Source organism: Scyliorhinus torazame, chromosome 1 (genome assembly GCF_047496885.1).
Source record: "Scyliorhinus torazame isolate Kashiwa2021f chromosome 1, sScyTor2.1, whole genome shotgun sequence".
Classification (NCBI taxonomy): domain Eukaryota; kingdom Metazoa; phylum Chordata; class Chondrichthyes; order Carcharhiniformes; family Scyliorhinidae; genus Scyliorhinus; species Scyliorhinus torazame.
The window spans coordinates 303,673,747-303,691,308 of NC_092707.1; the positions used below are offsets into that span (position 1 = coordinate 303,673,747).

The 17,562-nt window shown below is 45.0% G+C and overlaps 1 protein-coding gene across 9 annotated transcripts in view; it reads left to right on the plus strand.

The window, feature by feature from the left end:
- Positions 1–17,562, plus strand: part of usp34 (ubiquitin specific peptidase 34) — a 446,082-nt gene that overhangs the window by 370,307 nt on the left and 58,213 nt on the right. For all 9 annotated transcript variants that reach the window (XM_072507777.1, XM_072507780.1, XM_072507781.1 and 6 more), the window contains exon 68: positions 6,009–6,166. In XM_072507777.1, coding sequence (XP_072363878.1) covers positions 6,009–6,166 — 158 coding nt within the window. The remainder of the gene's footprint in view (positions 1–6,008; positions 6,167–17,562) is intronic.

Here is a 17,562-nt window from a genome sequence, read left to right on the forward strand (position 1 = left end):
TACTGACCCACCCTTCAGCCCCCTCCTCCACGTCATTGATAAAAATCACAAATAGCAGAGTCCCCAGCCCTGATCCCTGTGGTACACCGCTGATAACTGGTCTACAGTCTGAAAATTTTCCATCCACCACCACCCTCTGTCTTCTCTGTGATAGCCAGTTACTTATCCAATTGGCCAAATTTCCCTCTATCCCACACCTCCTTACTTTCTTCATGAGCCGACCTTGGGGAACCTTATCAAACGCCTTACTGAAATCCATGTACACGACATCAACTGCTCTCCCTTCGTCTACACACTTAGTTACCTCCTCAAAGAATTCAATCAAATTTGTGAGGCAAGACCTGCCCTTCACGAATCCGTGTTGACTATCCCGGATTAAGCTGCATCTTTCCAAATGGTCATAAATCCTATCCTTGTGGACGTTAGAATAGAACGAAAACTCCTTCACCAACGGCCGACTAAATCTCCATGGGTCAGCTCCCCCCATTTGCTTCCTGAACCCTCTCAGTTCCTTTGCCATCGCTGGCACCCTACCCGTTTTTGAACACGACCGGTCCAGTCCAGGATCAAGAACTATGTTAAAGTCCCCACCCATGATCAGTTTGCGTGAGTCCAAGTCAGGGATCTTCCCCCAGCAACCTCTTAACAAAATCTACGGCATCCCAATTAGGGGCATATACGTTGACCAGGACTACTCTCACCCCCTCGAGCTTACCACTAACCATAACAAATCTGCCACCCCCCGTTCACAACTGTGCCCTCCACCTCAAATTGGACCCGCTTGTTGATCAAGATCGCAACTCCCCTGGTCTTAGTGTCGAGCCACGAATGGAAGACCTGACTAATCTGGCCAGCCTCCTGGCCGCCTCCACCCCTGACCTCCTCACTGTTACCATGCCCAATTTCCAACACCGTCAGCAGACCTACACCCCCCCCCCCCCCCCCCCCCCCCCCCCCCCCAGCAACACTACCCTATAACCTAACCCCTGACATAAACCAGCTAAATGAACACCCCCCCACCTGGCTTCCATTGACTAGCCCACCCAGCTAGCCTGGTGGCTCCCAACTCCGGCGCCAGCGAGTCTCACATCTATTGTTCCCTAGCTCCCCTCCCCCCGGCCCATCCACACTACTTCCCCAAATCAGCCCTGCTTGAACAAATACTCTAAACAGGACCGAGACAGCCCCAACAATAGTGCAATTTTAATCATACAAAACGAAATAGCAGGCACTGTCAACCATTCCTATCTGAACGCAGAAAGAGATCGCAAAAATTCCCCGAAAAACACCCTCCATATCCGAACCATTCTAACTATTCTCTTTTTCTAACCAAACTCAAACACAAAAGCGAAAAAGAGACATGAAAAGAAAAAAGGCGAAAAACCCATAAAAACCAAGATATAAAAGCATGAAAAAACATGCAGGCATCTCTCAGAAACAAGAGAGAAAGAATTAAAAGCTCCAACACGAGTCCAAGAGTCCTCAGCTCGGGACCAGCCCTTGCCTCTTTGCAAAGTCCATCGCCTCCTCGGGTTCCTCAAAATAAATGTGCTGGCCCTCGTGCGTAACCCACAGTCGCGTCGGATAGAGCAGCCCAAATTTCACCTGCTTATATAAAATCTCTTTAACTTGCTTGTAGCCTGCCCTCCTTTTGGCCACCTCTGCGCTCAGGTCTTGGTAAACGCGCAGGATGCTATTGTCCCAGTTGCAGCTCCGCGTGCTCTTGGCCCATTGAAGAACCCGCTCCTTATCCAGGATCCTGTGGAACCGGACCACCATCACTCGTGAGGGACCCCCTCGCCACGGCTGCCTCACCTGCGCTCTGTGTGCCCTGTCCACCTCCGGCGGGCGAGGGAACACCTCGTTCCCCAGCAGCTTCTGGAACATATCTGCCACATACGCGGCAGCGTCCAGCCCCTCGGCCCCCTCCGGGAGGCCAACGATTCTTAAATTCTGCCGGCGAGACCTGTTCTCCAGGTCCTCCAGCTTTTCCAGGAGCATTTTTTGTTGGTCTCCCAACCTTCGAATCTCCATGTCTGCCACCGTTTGAAAGTCCACCTGCTCCTCCACCGTCTTCTCCAGCTCCTGGATCTTCTCCGCCTGGGCATCAAGCCTTTTCTCCATTCGGTCAAACGATTTCTGGAGCGGTTCCAAATGATCACTTTTCAGTGCTAGGAAGTTCTCCTGCATAACCTGCAACAGGTGCTCCATTGTCGGCTGAGCTGGCGGTGCCCGGGTCTGGACATCGGCCATATTGGTTTCACTCACAGCCTCCCCTTTGCCCTTGCTTGCTCACTTCTTCAGCTGTTTGCAATCCTTCCTACTTCTTAGTTCCATATACCTCTCTATGGATTCTGTGTCTAAGTGCTATTACTTTCCAATCCAGCGCTTAAAAGCACAAAAAAGTCGGGGGAAAAGGTCCATAGGTCCGACCGGAGCGGGAGCCACCAAGTGGACTTACTCCCTCATAGCTGCCACCGGAAGTAGATTGGGAAATGTTGATGTGCAAAAGGACCTGGGTGTCCTGCCCACATATCACTGAAAGCAAGCATGCAGATGCAGCAAATAGGCAAATGGTATGTTGGCTTTCATTGCAAGAGGTTTTGAGCAAGGATGCCTTACTGCAGTTGTAAAGAACCTTAGTTCCAAGAAAGGTTGGTGTGTGACTTGGAGCAGCATTTACAACTGATGGTTGGAAAATAATATCGTAAAGGGGACTTGTGTCATCTTAAATGTAAGAAAATGGAATATATTGATCCTGGGAATGCCAACGGTATGATTCAGCATTTCAGCAACAGATAGGCTGAGGTAGAAGCTGAGGCACACAATGTTGTATAGGCAGGTTGGGGAAGGAGCTTTTCAAACTTCGAGATAGTTGAGGATAGTGCACAGGCAATTTGCCAGCTTTAATTCAGTCTAGCGGCTTTAATCTGGTCCTGTTGATGAATCCATAACTCAAAACTCTGCACGATTTGGAAATTTAAAAAAAAGACCTTGTACAGGAATTGAAAATGTGGTGATGTTTCAGGTATCATAGGAAATAGGAACAGGAGGTAGGCCATTTGGTCCCTTAAGCCTGCTGTGTCATTCACTTAGATCATGGCTGATCTTCTATCTCAATACCATTTTCCTCAATACCATTTTCCTGCACTATCCCCATTCCCTTGATATCTTTAATATCTAGGAATCTATCAGTCTCGGTCTTGAATATACTCAGTGACTGAGCCTCCATTGCCCTCTGGGGTTGAGAATTCCGAAGATTTGCCACCCCCTGAGTGACGAAATTCCTCCTCATCTCAGGCCTAAATGGCCAAGTAGGATTGCTGGGATAACTGAACAGTTCAAATTTAACCATTATTATACTGGACCAGTGCGTGACAACAGCAGCAACCTGTGATTATAAAACATAATAAAACTACCCAAGGTGCTTCACAGGAGCATTATAAAGCAAATCACATAGGGTGATATTCGTGCAGATGGTCATAAACTTGGTCAGAGAGGTGTTTTTAAGGAGCATCTTAAAGGATTTTCTCATTTCTGAATATCAGAGTGGTCTGTGCTCACTGAACTATATCTTGACTGGTAACGGCAGTGGCATGTGAAGGATTGGTTATGGTTTCAGGGGTTTAAAAACAGTACTGGACCAAGCGTCTTAAAATAGGTGCTCAGTGGTCTAGGGAGGCTATACTTAGCTTCGGACTGGCCCACCAGGTCAGGGGAACAAATGGCCTTTCGTTCGGGTTCTGAAACTGCAGGATTCAAAAGCTGGTATAGACTGGTAGCTAGGAGCGCCTATCTCGTAGCGAGCGTTGACTTGACACTTACTTCTTTGGAGGCCACTGGACAGGTCACTCTCAGGGGTTGCTTCGCGTTGCTGAGTGACCCTGTCAAGAAGGACGATTTGAACTTGGGGGCTTTACTTTATAGTCCCCAGGGGCTTCCCGCCTTTCGGGGCGGACCCCGTACCTGGTTTCAAGTGATTGGACTTCGTTCCAATCGCTTGGTTCGATTTCTCCAATACTGGAGCTGTTCCCTGATCGTTGGGCGGTCTTTAAGTGCCCGTTAACCTCTTTTGTGTTGGCTCCTGCTGGCGCCGAGGAGTCTGGCTTGGCTTTGTTTACCTTAACTGTTTCGATTGTTCCTGGGGGTCGCTCATTACTATGTTGATGGCTGCTACATTACTATGCAGATGGCTGCTTGTATCGATGCTGTCTGGGTTTTTGCAGAGTCTAATACACAGTAACTTGCGCTTGCTAGTTTTTGCTTGTGTTGGCTGAATTTCCCTTCAGCCTTTGCGGTTCTCCATTTTAAGTCGGGAAGTGGCCAACTCAGGTGGCTACAATATGTAATAAGTATAAAATATAAGATATGGGTGCAGGAACAGAGGGATCTGGGGGTGTAAATGCTGAAGTTGCTGACGGTGGCAAAGCAGGTTGAGTAAACTGTTACGGCTTTATAAATGAGGGCATCGACTACAAAAACAAGGAGGTTATGGTGAACGTTTTATAGAACACTTCAAGGCAACTGGAGTCTGGTATCCAATTGTTGGCACCACACTGCAGGAATATTGACAATCTAGTTGAGAAGTTAATTTAACTTATGGTATTGTGCTGGACAAACAAGTTTCAAGTACAAGCTAGCGAGTAGCTCTGGCATAGATAAGCTTACATCTAGCAATGAACTCAATCAGAGTAGCTTTGTCTCAGGACAAAGTATATCTTTAGCATACTATAAGAACAACTTAAAATATCCATAGATTTCCCTTCCTCTGAAACTTTTTGAGGCTGAACCACACTGTTCACAATGTCATATTTGACGCCAAGATGTGCTTCCAACTGCACATCTGTGCCATGGATAAGAACAACCATTTCCACGTCTGTAACGTGACCCAATTCTGCCCCTGTCTCATCTTATCTGCTATTGAAACCCTCATTCATTCCTTTGTTAGTACTGGACTTGATTACTCCAGCACACTGATGGCTGTCTGCTCATGTGTTATCCTCAAGCTTGAGGTCATACAAAACCTCAGCTGCTCATATCCCAACTCGCCCCAGGTCTTGTTCATCCATCAGCCCTGTGCTCACTGATGTACATTGGCTCTTAATTAAACAAAACCTCTCTTTAAAATTCTCATCCTTGTTTTCAAGTCCTTTCATGGCTTTGCCACTTTCTATCTCCAGTGGCCTCACAATCTGCCACCATATTTGTGCTCTTTTAATTATTTTTGAGCATTCCTAATTTTAATTGCTGCACCATATAAGCCATACTTTCAGCTATCAAAACCCTAAGTTCTGGACTATCTTCCTGACAACCCTCGACCATCCTATCTCTTTCCTCATTTAAGACACTTATTAAAACCCATTTGCATTCTCTGCCAGCTATCCATCTCTGGAGAGACAATTCTGTGGTCCGTGAAACCCAAGTGTCCTCTCCAGGGTGCAGGTCTGGACACAATTTAAGGAGTATTATGCTTTGCTTTATAATGTTTCTGTGAAGCACTTTGGGCTGGCTGTTTTATTACATGAAAGACACTATACAAATGTCAAACCCTTGATCTGTACCACCCAGAAAGGCAAAGGTAGCAGATGCATTGGAAGACCACAATCTGCATGTTCCCTCCAAGTCTCTCACCACTCTAACCGGGAAATATATCACAGTTCCTTCACTGTCACTGTCAAAAAGCTGAAACATCCTTCCTAACAGCCCTATAGGTGTACCTACACCACATGGGTTGCAGTAGTTCAAATCAGCAGCTTACCAACATCTTCTCAAATGCAGTTAGGGGTCGATGGACAACAAATGCTGGCCTTGACAGCAATGCTAACACCCCAAGAACAAATAAAAGAACAAGTTGTTGTAATTCTAGTCTGTGATTTTATGTAGCTGACTGACCAATGGCATTCAAATATTAAAGTAAATGAGTTGGTTTAAAAATGATTATCAGTCTTTATTGAATGTCCCGCTTTTGTGTTAAGCTAACAACGCTCTTCTGTTCCTTCACTATACAGGCAGTTGAAGAACTGTTCAACCTTATGCAGCTGTTTGTAGCTCAGAGACCAGATATGAGAGAAGAGGAATTGGAAGACATTAAACAATTCAAGAAAACTACCATTAGCTGCTATTTACGTTGTCTGGATGGGCGCTCATGTTGGACTACGCTTATTAGGTAGCGAAGGCAAACAAAATCACAAAATACTTCACATCATAGTGTAAAGGACTAGGATATGAAAAATGCCTAATTAAAGGAGTAATCCTCGCAAGAATAATTTTGGGAAGTGATTGCAGTGGAGCTGATGCAAGGTTAATGATATCTGTGAGAATGGTGGTTTGGAAGCAAAGCTAAAAACTTCAACAGAATCTGGACCATTATTTTTAGGATGTATTCGGGAAAAGAGACCCCTTCTTTGTTGTGTATTATGCATGTTAGTGAATTTGTTTTATTTTACAAGTCACCCCTTCTGAACACATTTAATCCGCTTAGATGTCCCATAGCAGTGTTGGGGCTGTAATATTGGTAGCGTGTCAGTTGGCCTTTAGAATCATAGAATGGTTGGAGCATAGGAGGTGGCCACTTGGCCCATTGTCCCTGCGCCAGCTCTCTACAAAGGCAGCTCTGCTAGTCCCACTCCCATCCTTTTCCCCATAGTTCTATATTTTTTTTCTCCTCTGCTAATTATCCAATTCCCTTTTGACAGACGCGATTGAAGTAACACATTCGGGTGTTATTTTCCAGATCCTAATCATTCTCGGGTTAAAAAGAACGTTTTCCTCAAGTTGCCTTTTCCCAATCACCTTAAATTGGTGTCCTCTGCTTCTGCAACTAGGAACAGTTTCTCTTTATCCACTCTGTCCAGACCCCTCATGATTTTGAAATGTTATTTCATTCAGTGTGAATGAGATGACCTTTTCGGAGACTAAAATTCCGCAATGGTCATATGTTATCATGAGTGATAATTTTAGGAACAAGAATAGTTCACATAATTACAGATCTGAAAAGCAAATTCTGTCATCTTCGTTCATTCATTTAGTAAATCCAGAAATACATCCAATATGGTATTCAATTGTCAAATAATTTCTACATTTTGGCATCTTTACTGTTCAATCTGATTCATACATTGATAAATTGGATGAACTTCCGAATGTCAACTCTACATTTGCCTTTCAATAGTTTGTACTGGTCTCCTTGCCTAACTGTCAGATTTTAATTTGCTATCTCAGTAAGATCATCTCTAAGTTACCTTTCTTGAAAGTTGAGAAGTTTGTTTCTCGACTCTTTCATCTAGCATGTCATTATCTTGCTCCAGTACTTGAAGCTACTTCCTGTGCCTCAGTAACTAAGAATGGGTATAATCCTCAGATCCTCAGAGACATGTGGTCTGTACAGTTTGACAATTACTTTTTTAAAATAAATTTAGAGTACCCAATTCTTTTTTTTTCCCAATTAAGGGGCAATTCCGTGTGGCCAATCCACCTGACCTGCACATCTTTGGCTTGTGGGGGTGAGACCCACACAGACACAGGGAGAATGTGCAAACTCCACACAGACAGTGGACCGGAACCACAACGCCGTGAGGCAGCAGTGCTAACTACTGCGCCACCATGCTGCCCGGACAATTCCTTTTCTGATTTGCACCCTGTTCTGACAAATTTTCTAACAAGTGCCTACTGTTTTCTACACTTTAGTCAATTACTTAATTGTTTCCAATATTTACCTTGATTTTGAACTTAACTAGTTATTCGAGATCGGTAGAATAAATTTGAAAATGAAATGAAATTAAAATCGCTTATTGTCACAAGTATGCTTCAAATGAAGTTACTGTGAAAAGCCCCTAGTCGCCACATTCCGGCGCCTGTTCGGGGAGGCTGGTATGGGAATTGATGAGGAGTCCGAGACTGGGAAGTGAGGTTTCTGAGTGAATAGGGGGTGGAGTGGGAGAGATGGCTGGGAAGTGGGGTAGCTTAGGCCCTCTGTTTCTGACAAATAAATCTTTTTGGGTTTTTGCCTGTTTTAAAAATTGATATGTTATATTGGTTCAGTAAATTGACATCCCCATTTAACTTTTCAAACTGATCTTCAGCCTCCTTATTTATTTATTTATCTATTTATTTATTTATTTGTTGAGTCATTGCAAAATGTTGTAATTAACAGAGGTCGTGATGTTAACCTAGTTTATAAAGGTGGATTGAATAGCGAGAGGGGGGAACTAAAGGAAATCAGTATTAGTAGGGAAATGGTGTTGGGGAAATTGATAATACTGATATATCCCCAGGGCCTGATAATCTACATTAAGTAAATGGCCCTAGAAATATTGGATGCATTAGTGGCAATCTTCCAAGATTCTATAAACTCTGGAACAGTTCCTACAGAGTGGAGGGAAAGTAATGTACCTCCACTATTTTTGAATAAAAGGAGGTAAAGAGAAAACTCGGAATTATAGACCAGTTGGCCTGACGCCGGTGGTGGGGAAAAGTCAGGAGAGTTCATTATAAAAGATTTAATAGCAGAGCACTTGAAAACAGCGGCTGCATCGGACAGGGTCAGCATGGATTTACAAAAGAGAAATCATGCTCGACAAATCTACTGGAATTCTTTCAGGATGTAACTAGCAGAGTTGGCGAGAGAGAGACAGTTTATTTGGACTTTCAGAAGACTTTCGACAAAGTCCCACATAAATGATTAGCATGTAAAATTCAAGCACATGAGATTTGGGATATTGTATTGCAATGGATCATTTCCCAAATGGCAGGCAGTGACTAGTGGGGTACTGTAGGGATCAGTACGAGGACCCTAACTATTCACAATATCTTTAATGATTTAGATAGATGAGGGAACTAAATGTAATATATCTAAATTTGCAGATGACACAAAGCTGGGTGGAAAGGTTAGCTGTGAGAGGAATGCGTCAGTGTGATTGAACAAGTTGAGTGAGTGGACAAATGCATGGCAGATGCAGTATAATGTGGATAAATGTGAGGTTATCCACTTTGGTAACAAAAAAAGGGAGGCAGATTAGTAACTGAATGGCTATAGATTGAGAGAGGGAAATGTGCAACAAGACCTGGGTATCCTTGTACACCAGTCACTGAAAGTAAGCATGTAGAAGGCAGTAAAGAAAGCAAATGGCATGTTTGTCTTCATAGCGAGACGATTTGAGTGCAGGATTAGGGATATATTGCTACAGGGCCTTGGTGAAACCACACCTGGAATTTTGGTCTCCTTTTCTGAAGAAGGCTGTTCTTGCTATAGTGGGAGTCCACCGAAGATTTACCAGACTGATTCCTGGGTGGTGGGACTGACATATGAGGAGAGCTCGAGTCATTTAGGATTTTATGCGCTGGAGTTCAGAAGAATGAGGGGGAATCCCATAGAAATCTATAAAATTCGAACAGGATAGATACAGGAAGGGAAGTCCAGAACCAGGGGTCACAGTCTTAGGATATGGGGTAACCATTTAGGACCGAGATGAGGAAGAATTTCTTCACGCAGAGAGTGGTGAGCCTGTGGAATTTGCTACCACAGAAAGCAGTTGAGGCCAAAGCATTGTGGGTAGGATTCTCCTTTTCTAAGTGTTGACGCCAACACAGAATTTGTGGACTTTCACGACAGAAAAACTGGCGGCACACCTGGACCGATTCCGCTGCTATTAAGCGACTAGCACCTGTGCCACATGGAACACAATCAATTCCAATGGAAATCGGTGCGGGATTCACCAGGTCAGTGATTGACACTCAGGAGACTGACAAGCTGCAGCCGCACATGCACGTTACATTCCCCACACACACTCATCAGAGCCAACTAGATGGCACTGGTTGTGCTGGAGTGCGTCCACACAGCTAATGGGTTGGCTGGGGCCCGAGGGCACCTAGGGGGGCCTGCCCTGGGGGGACACCTATACGACCCGTGGCCCTAAATTCACAGTGGGCTGTTAGCGGTGTGCACGGCTGCGGCAATGGTGTTCCGTGCCAGCAGCACAACTGTCAGCAAACTGGCATTGTTGGACACTTTCTGTGCCTCCTCTCTCAGCAGACACCACACTGGTTTCACAATTTTTAAAAGCATAGGTAATCCGCGCCATCGGGAACTCTGCATCGGAGACGGAGCATCGCGGAGGCCCCGGAGGATACAGGGGTCGGGCCCGCTATTGACATGCAAACGATGTTTACTGTACATGCATTCTGGAATGCATTGACGCCGCTGTTAAGGTGATGGAGAATGCAATTTGGCATCAGATCGGCACCTGCAACGATTTTGCCATTAGAACCTATTCTCTGCCCAATCACCTTTCCCAATTTCAGCATCGGCCAAATGAGAATCCCGACCTGTGTGTTTTAAAGAAGGAGTTAGATATAGCTCTCGGAGCTGAAAGGATCAAAGGATATGGGGAGAAAGCGAGAACAGGTTACTGAATTGGGTGATCAAACATGATCATAATGAATGGCGGAGCAGGCTCGAAGGGCTGAATAGCTTGCTCCTCTTATTTTCTATGTTTCTCTGGACCTTCTCTGCCTTGATGCAGTAAAAAGAGTAATAACTGCCTGGTTAAAATCTGAGAGCTTTATTGATTGATTGACTTATTGTCACATGTACCGAAGTACAGTGAAAAGTATTTTTCTGCGGCCAAAGGAACATACATTGTACGGACACAGTAGACAAAAATAATAATCGACAGAGTACATCAACAAATAATACATTGATAAATAGTGATTGGTTACAGTGCAAAATAAGGGCCAAACAAAGCCAATACATGAGCAAGAGCAGCATAGGATGTCGTGAATAGTGTTCTTTATGGATATGCAATGAAAATGTATTAGCTGTGACGTCACCAGTCCATGGAAGATTTGGTTAGAGTAATGGCTTTTTGCATGTAGAACTGTGTTGCCAGCTATTTTGGGGGAAAAAACCTTTGTTGTTAGCTTATGCCTATTGTTTTCTTGTGCCAGTTTAAAAGAAATTATCACTTATGTGTTGTGGCTTTAAGTTTAATGGAGGTGTGATGCTTATTGAGGATATTGATGAGTTCATCTAATTCTACCTCTGAGTCTAGAAACCCTGTATAAAATCCGAACAACTGTAGTAACATGCAGAGAGCCTGGACACTTTTTAAGTACACTCTCTTCCCACCTTGCCATGTATATGTTTGCATCGACTAGGGCAAGTTTCTTATCCATAGCTGTGCCTATTTAGTAACCGGATTAAGGCTTCATCTGGTTTGTCAGGGTGGCGAGATTCGATATTTTGAGCAGTTTCTACCCATGTATATAGACTTTTAATATCCATTGTAAAATGTATGATATTGGGAGGAATGATTAGTGGGTTAACCACCTTTGTAAATTGTGTTTTTAATGTAACTGTGGTGCTTCTGTGCTAAGGAGTTCCATCTATGTCTCTCTAAAGCATGGATGATACAAGAAGGTGCATTATCTTGAAATAAATCACTGAAATGTGATGAATATGTGAATTAAACTATTCATTATCTGCTGTCTAGCTTGGTGCTGTAAAATTAATTTGTGTGTATTCCCTTTGTTGCACAGTTGGACGGCATTCACTTTATTTGAGGGGGACAGAAGTTTGAAAGTAGCAGAATGCAACAAGAGAGTGCTAATTGCTTGCAATTAATTTTTTTAAGAGTGTGAGACTCATTCCCAATAAGTTCACTTGTGCTGTGCCAAGTAGTTAGAATTTTCATTTTGGAAACAAAATATGGGAAATTTATAAATTAACAAACATCTCATTTATAGATTCCAAGTTATTATGCTGCATCTGCCTCGTACAAAAGTTACTTGCCAGGCCAGCAGGGGAAAAAAGTTTTGAACAATGAGTTATGCAACTGTTAAGGCTTTGAGAACCAAGTTCCTTCATTGCCTCACTAGCCTAGTTGGTAGTCAATGGTACTCTTAATGCCTTCTATTTAATATTTTATTTAAGATAAGAAATTGTACTCAATTAATTGAGAAAAGAAACTTGTGAACGGTAGCTTGGGCACAGTGCTTTGGTGTGATTTGTTTAATATGAAATGTTATAGTTGGAAGTCACTGCTGTTACTTTCTCATTGGCATTTCTCCTTGTACTCTGTATTTTTTTTTGCTATCTTGGTCTTCAATTTTCATGCATACGTATAGGGTGGAGCATGCAGTTGATGCAACACTGTAACTCCCATCACTTAACTGCATGTGCCAGAGTTTCTTCCCTAGTGTTGTGCGCAAATAAACGCAGCCTTCCGAGAGATAGTTTGAGTTGTGAGTCCAATGCTCTCCAGGAAGATTTTGGAACCTGGAACTGATGATGAATTCCCCCTGATTAAGTGTAGCTCAGATAGGAATGCTCCACACATCTGAATCACTTCAATGACCCAAGTGCAGTCCAGGCCAAGCTGCACTTTGGCTTAGGTGGTGAGCTGGATGTTAGCTGAGGACACGTGTCATGTGATATCTTCAGGTGACATCCAGTCCACTCCGTCCTCCAGTATGTCTCTGACCCTGGTCACTTTGGCACTGAGAGCTCTCCCCTCCACCAGCTATATAAACTGACGAGAGGTGCGGATTCCTGAACAATAGCTCTGGGATAATAGCCTCACTTCCAAATGGGGGAGAGCTCCTGCTGGTGGCAGCCATGTTTGCAGACCCTGATCAATTCCTGGTAAAAGACAGGCAGCTCCTGGATCCCCAGGTAATTGGGACATGCAGTTGACTGAAGAAATACATCACAAACATCCACCATCTAGGAGCAGTCTCAACCAGAAACATTCCGGCTGTTCGCACCGGGGGCGCACTCCTGGTTGTGAGGGGTGCAGTCAACAGGAAACCTCATTGATAACAACGGAACCAGAAGATCCCGCCACCGGCCAATGGCAGGCCATCTCCACGAAACGCACTGCAGGTTGTGTGGAAAATCCAACCCATCAGTATCTCTGCAGATCTGAAACTGGAAAGTCGCCAGTATCCATTCAGTGAAGGTGCTCACAGCGTTTTGTGAGGGTCCTGTTGGAGATCAACTGGAAAGACAGCGAGCAGCTCAATGTTCCATTTAGCCTGGCGGAATTGACCTCAACAGACTCTTGAGGGACAAGCAATGGGCTGCCTGTGGAATTCTTAAGAGCACCATAATAGGATTGGGCCTGGGCATCGATGCCCTCCAGATCCAAGGCCTGGGATCTGTCATTAGGAAGGAAAATGGATTGTTGGAATTTATTGCAAGGGAAATGGAGTATAAAAGTAGAGAAGTTTTCCTACAGCTGTACAGGGACATAATGAGGCTGCATCTGGAATAATGTGTACAGTTTTGCTCTCCTTATTTAAGAAGGGATACAATTGCATTGGAAGCAATTAAGAGGAGGTTCACTTGTCTGATTCCTGGGGTGAAGGAGTTGTATGAGGAAAGGTTGAACAGGTTAGGCGTACTCATTGGAGTTTGGAGGAATAAGATGCAATCTTATTAAAACATACAGTATATGAGATTCTGATGGCACTTGACAGGGTGGATGCTTCCCATTGTGGGGAAAATCTTGAACTTGGGGATACAGTTATAAAATAAAGGGTCTCCCATTTAAGACTGAAGTGAGGATTTTTTTCTGAATATCATTATACTTTGGAATCCACAGAACATACTGGAGTATAGGGTATTAAATATATTCCAGGTTGAGTTGGTCAAATTTTGATCAACTTGGGAGTAAAGGGGACATGTCGAAAAACATAGTTAAGACCACAATCGGATCAACCGTGATCTTATTAAATGGCAAAGCAATCTTGAGCGGCCAAATGGCTTACTCCTGCTCCTATTTCTGCAGGAACCAGATCCATGACCTCTCACCTGGGGACTCGACAAACTGCAAATCCTTTATTGCGTCTGTCTTTTCTTCATGCACTTTCTGCATGACCGGGTCTTTGAGGGCCTGACCAAGGTGGATTTCCAGGTCAAACACAGGGGATGTCCCGTGGGTCCATAAAAAAATGGAACAAATCCCAGAAACAATCCTCCTCCACCAGCATATTGCTAAAATGGTAGAAAGCAGACTCCACCCATGCACGGAGCAGAGCCAGGTCAGACCTATACTCATTGGAGTTAAGAAGAATGAGAGGCAATCTCATTCACAATGCAACACTGGTCACCCCAAAACTACTGGAATGCAGGAGGCGTAGGCTGGAGAAATATAAAGGCCATCAATTCTGCTTACATTACCACTGCCGCGCCCCCATCCCCCTCCTCCCCTCCCCGACCCCTCAGAAGTAGAAACGCTGGAGTTGATGTGAAGATTTCACCAGATGTCCTTACCAAATCCCTCAACTTCCCTATTGCCGCCCAGTGGTGAAGGGCACCACAACAGTCCTTTGCTTCAAGGCTACAGTTGAACACCCCCACCCCACCCCACCACACACACACACCCTGCGGAGGGTGATGCACTCACTAGAGTCAGTGGGGCCAAGATAACCAGACAATTAAAGAAGTACGCTTGCTGCATGCCAGCTTGGTGGGGCATACATATTCACAGGAGAAACAATACCTCCCCCAGCCAGATGGTGTGTTGAAACAAGCGTCCTGGCATAGGCTCCTTGATCTTCCAAGTTATCCAGCTGAAAATGTGGGGCCAGCAGTATAGTCACCCCCTCAGAATTGGAGATGAGCTAGCTCATGTAGCACTCTTCTTGCCACTCCAGGAGCCATGTAGCTTTGCCTTTCAGAATGTTGAGTTACCTGCAGGCAGCACACCACATACTCTTCCCACCTTAAGGAACAGAAAGTTGCAAAATCTGCAGGATGCCTCCCTGCTGCCATTTATGTCACTGGTTGTGATTATCTTCATGACCAGAGTCTGGTGCAAGCATTACTTGCACCCTCCTGTGGAGAGGGAGCAAAGTTATTTGTAATCATCCACTTTCTTAATAGCCCAGTGAGGAACCTGGCACCATCTCTACAGCAGAGTGATAGGACCTGATGTGCAGTGCCAATTCAGACTATTAGCTGAGGGTCAGCTGGAATTTGTTGCAGAAACCAAGCTGTTGACTTGGAATTCCTAGAGTCTCTCAAGAGGGATGAAGGGAGGCACCAAATCATCTGCTGTGTCCTCCACCAAGCCACCGTCCTCCTCCAGGTCATCACTGTTAGCAATCATTTGTCCAGCTACCCCAGCCAACTCCACCTCTGACACCATTCCACTCACAGGATGGTCAGCAAGAGAGGTCTTTCCTCAGTTCTGGGTGAGAGGTCTGCAGTGGTTTGAGGCCTCACTGTGTCTCACTCTGCCTCCGGCATCAGGTCACATGGCGACACGAAGCTCCACCCGCAGTGTCGAGAGACCAAAAAGGGGGGACTTCCCCTCCCGCCACCACCCAATAACCCTCTATGGGGTCATTTTGTTTGAATCCTCCACCAGGTCGAGTATCTTGGGCAGTATGAGCACATGGCCAGATTGGGTCAATCTCATTGACCTCAACCACCTAAACTTCCTGGGAGGCTGAACTGGCGATGAATAGCTGAGTTATACTTGGTGGATCTTCCACTCCTTCTTTGTGCAGGGGTACACTTGCATCTCCATGAGGTACAGGCCAGACAGAGGTTTCTGTCTGTCTCTCTCTGGGGATCATAGAATCCATACAGTGCAGAAGGAGGTCTTTCAGCCCATCACATCTGCACCGATCCTCTGAAAGAGCACTCTACCTAGGCCCACTCACCTGCCCCATCGTCGCAACCCTTAACCTAACCAACCTAAGGTTTGGATAGCTAAGGGCCAAACTCCGGCGCCTGTTCGGGTACACTGAGGGAGAATTCAGAATGTCCAGTTCATCTAACACAGACACTGGAAGAACGTACAAACTCCTCACAGACAGTGACCCAAGCCGGGAATCGAACCTGGGACCCTGGCGCTGTGCAGCAACAGTGCAAGCTGGCAGCTGTAGTGTCTTTGGCCGCAGACACTGACTGTACACCTGAGGATTCGGTTACAGGAATGGGAGTGAAAGGAGGGGTGGCAGCACTAGCCTCAATAGCCTGGCTTGTGTTGGTGGCTGGTCAGAAGGACTGTTATTTTATTATGTGCCGCCACCTCCTTATAGATGTGGCAATGCACACTGACATCCGGACTGCAGAATATGCGTTCTCCTGGTGCTGGATGGGGAATCCATCCTCCATGTTGCCTCCACAAAAATTTGGTGCCAGGAGGAGAAGCCCTGCCAGAGGCTGGTCTCTAAAGATGTATGATTGGCACTATCCCCAAACTCATCTCCCACAGTTGGCCAAGGTGGTGGTGGCTGACTATATTCTTAGGAGTTTAGAAGAATGAGAGGTGATCTCATTGAAACGTGCAAGATTCTGAAGAAATTTCACCAGGTAGACACCGAGTGGTTGTTTTCACTGGCTGCAAAATCTAAATAATGAAGGAACAGCCTCCGGATAAAGGGACAATCATTTAGGACAGAGATGATAAGTTTCTTCTCTCAAAAGGATGTGAACCTTTAGAATTCTCGGCATTAGCTGTGGATGCTCTACGGTTGAATATATTTAATTCTGAGATAGGCAGATGTTTGGTGTCTCATGTGAATCAAGGGATGCAGGAAACGGGTGTAAAAAGCGGAGTTCAAGTCCAATGTGATATTTCACCACTCCCTTCGATTGGGATGGAAGAGCAGCTTCCTCCTCCTGTGCAGTTCTAAACTATAACAGTACTCCACCATTAAGTAATAGTCTTTATTGAAAAGACTCTTTCTCTCTCTGATTTGATTTATTGTCATGCGTACAGAGATACAGTAAAATGTATTGTTCCATACATGAAAAAAACGAGGACATGCATAAGTACACAATGTAAATACATAGACACCGGCATCGGGTGAAGCATACGGAGTGTGGTACTACTCAGTAGAGAAGATGTATGAAAAGATAGTTCAGTCCACAAGTGGGTCATTCAGGAGTCTGGTAACAGCGGGGAAGAAGCTGTTTTTGAACCTGTTATCAGACATTTGTATCTCCTACCCGATGGAAGAGGTTGGAAGAGAGAATAACTCAGGAGGGAGGGGTCTTTCCCAAGGCAGTGGGAGGTATCAACAGAGTCAATGGATGGGAGGAGAGTTCGCGTGATAGGGCTGTGTTCACGACTCTCTGTAGTTTCTTACGGTCTTGGGCCGAGCAGTTGCCATACCAGCTGTGATGCAGCCACATAGAATGCTTTCTATGGTGCGTCTGTAAAAATTGGTAAGAGTCAAATGTCCTTAGTTTCCTGAGGAAATATAGGCGCTGTTGTGCTTTCTTGATCGTAGGGTCGACATGGGCCGACCAGGACAGATTGTTGGTGATGTACACACCTAGGAATTTGAAGCTGTTAGGGAGGCCCAGTAGTTAGCACTGCTGCTTATGGCGCTGAGGATCCATATGGCATGGCCTGATGGTGCTGGGGAGGCCAGCTCCACAGAGATCACAGAAGTCTTATCTACCAGCACACTCATTTTCAAGGAACTATGGGGTGAAATTAACTTTGTCAGGGCTGCACAATGGGTGATAGCAGATCAGCCAACCACTTTGTGTACCTGCTGAAGTTGAATTTTACCTTTTATGTATTTGAACCCTGTGGGATCCCT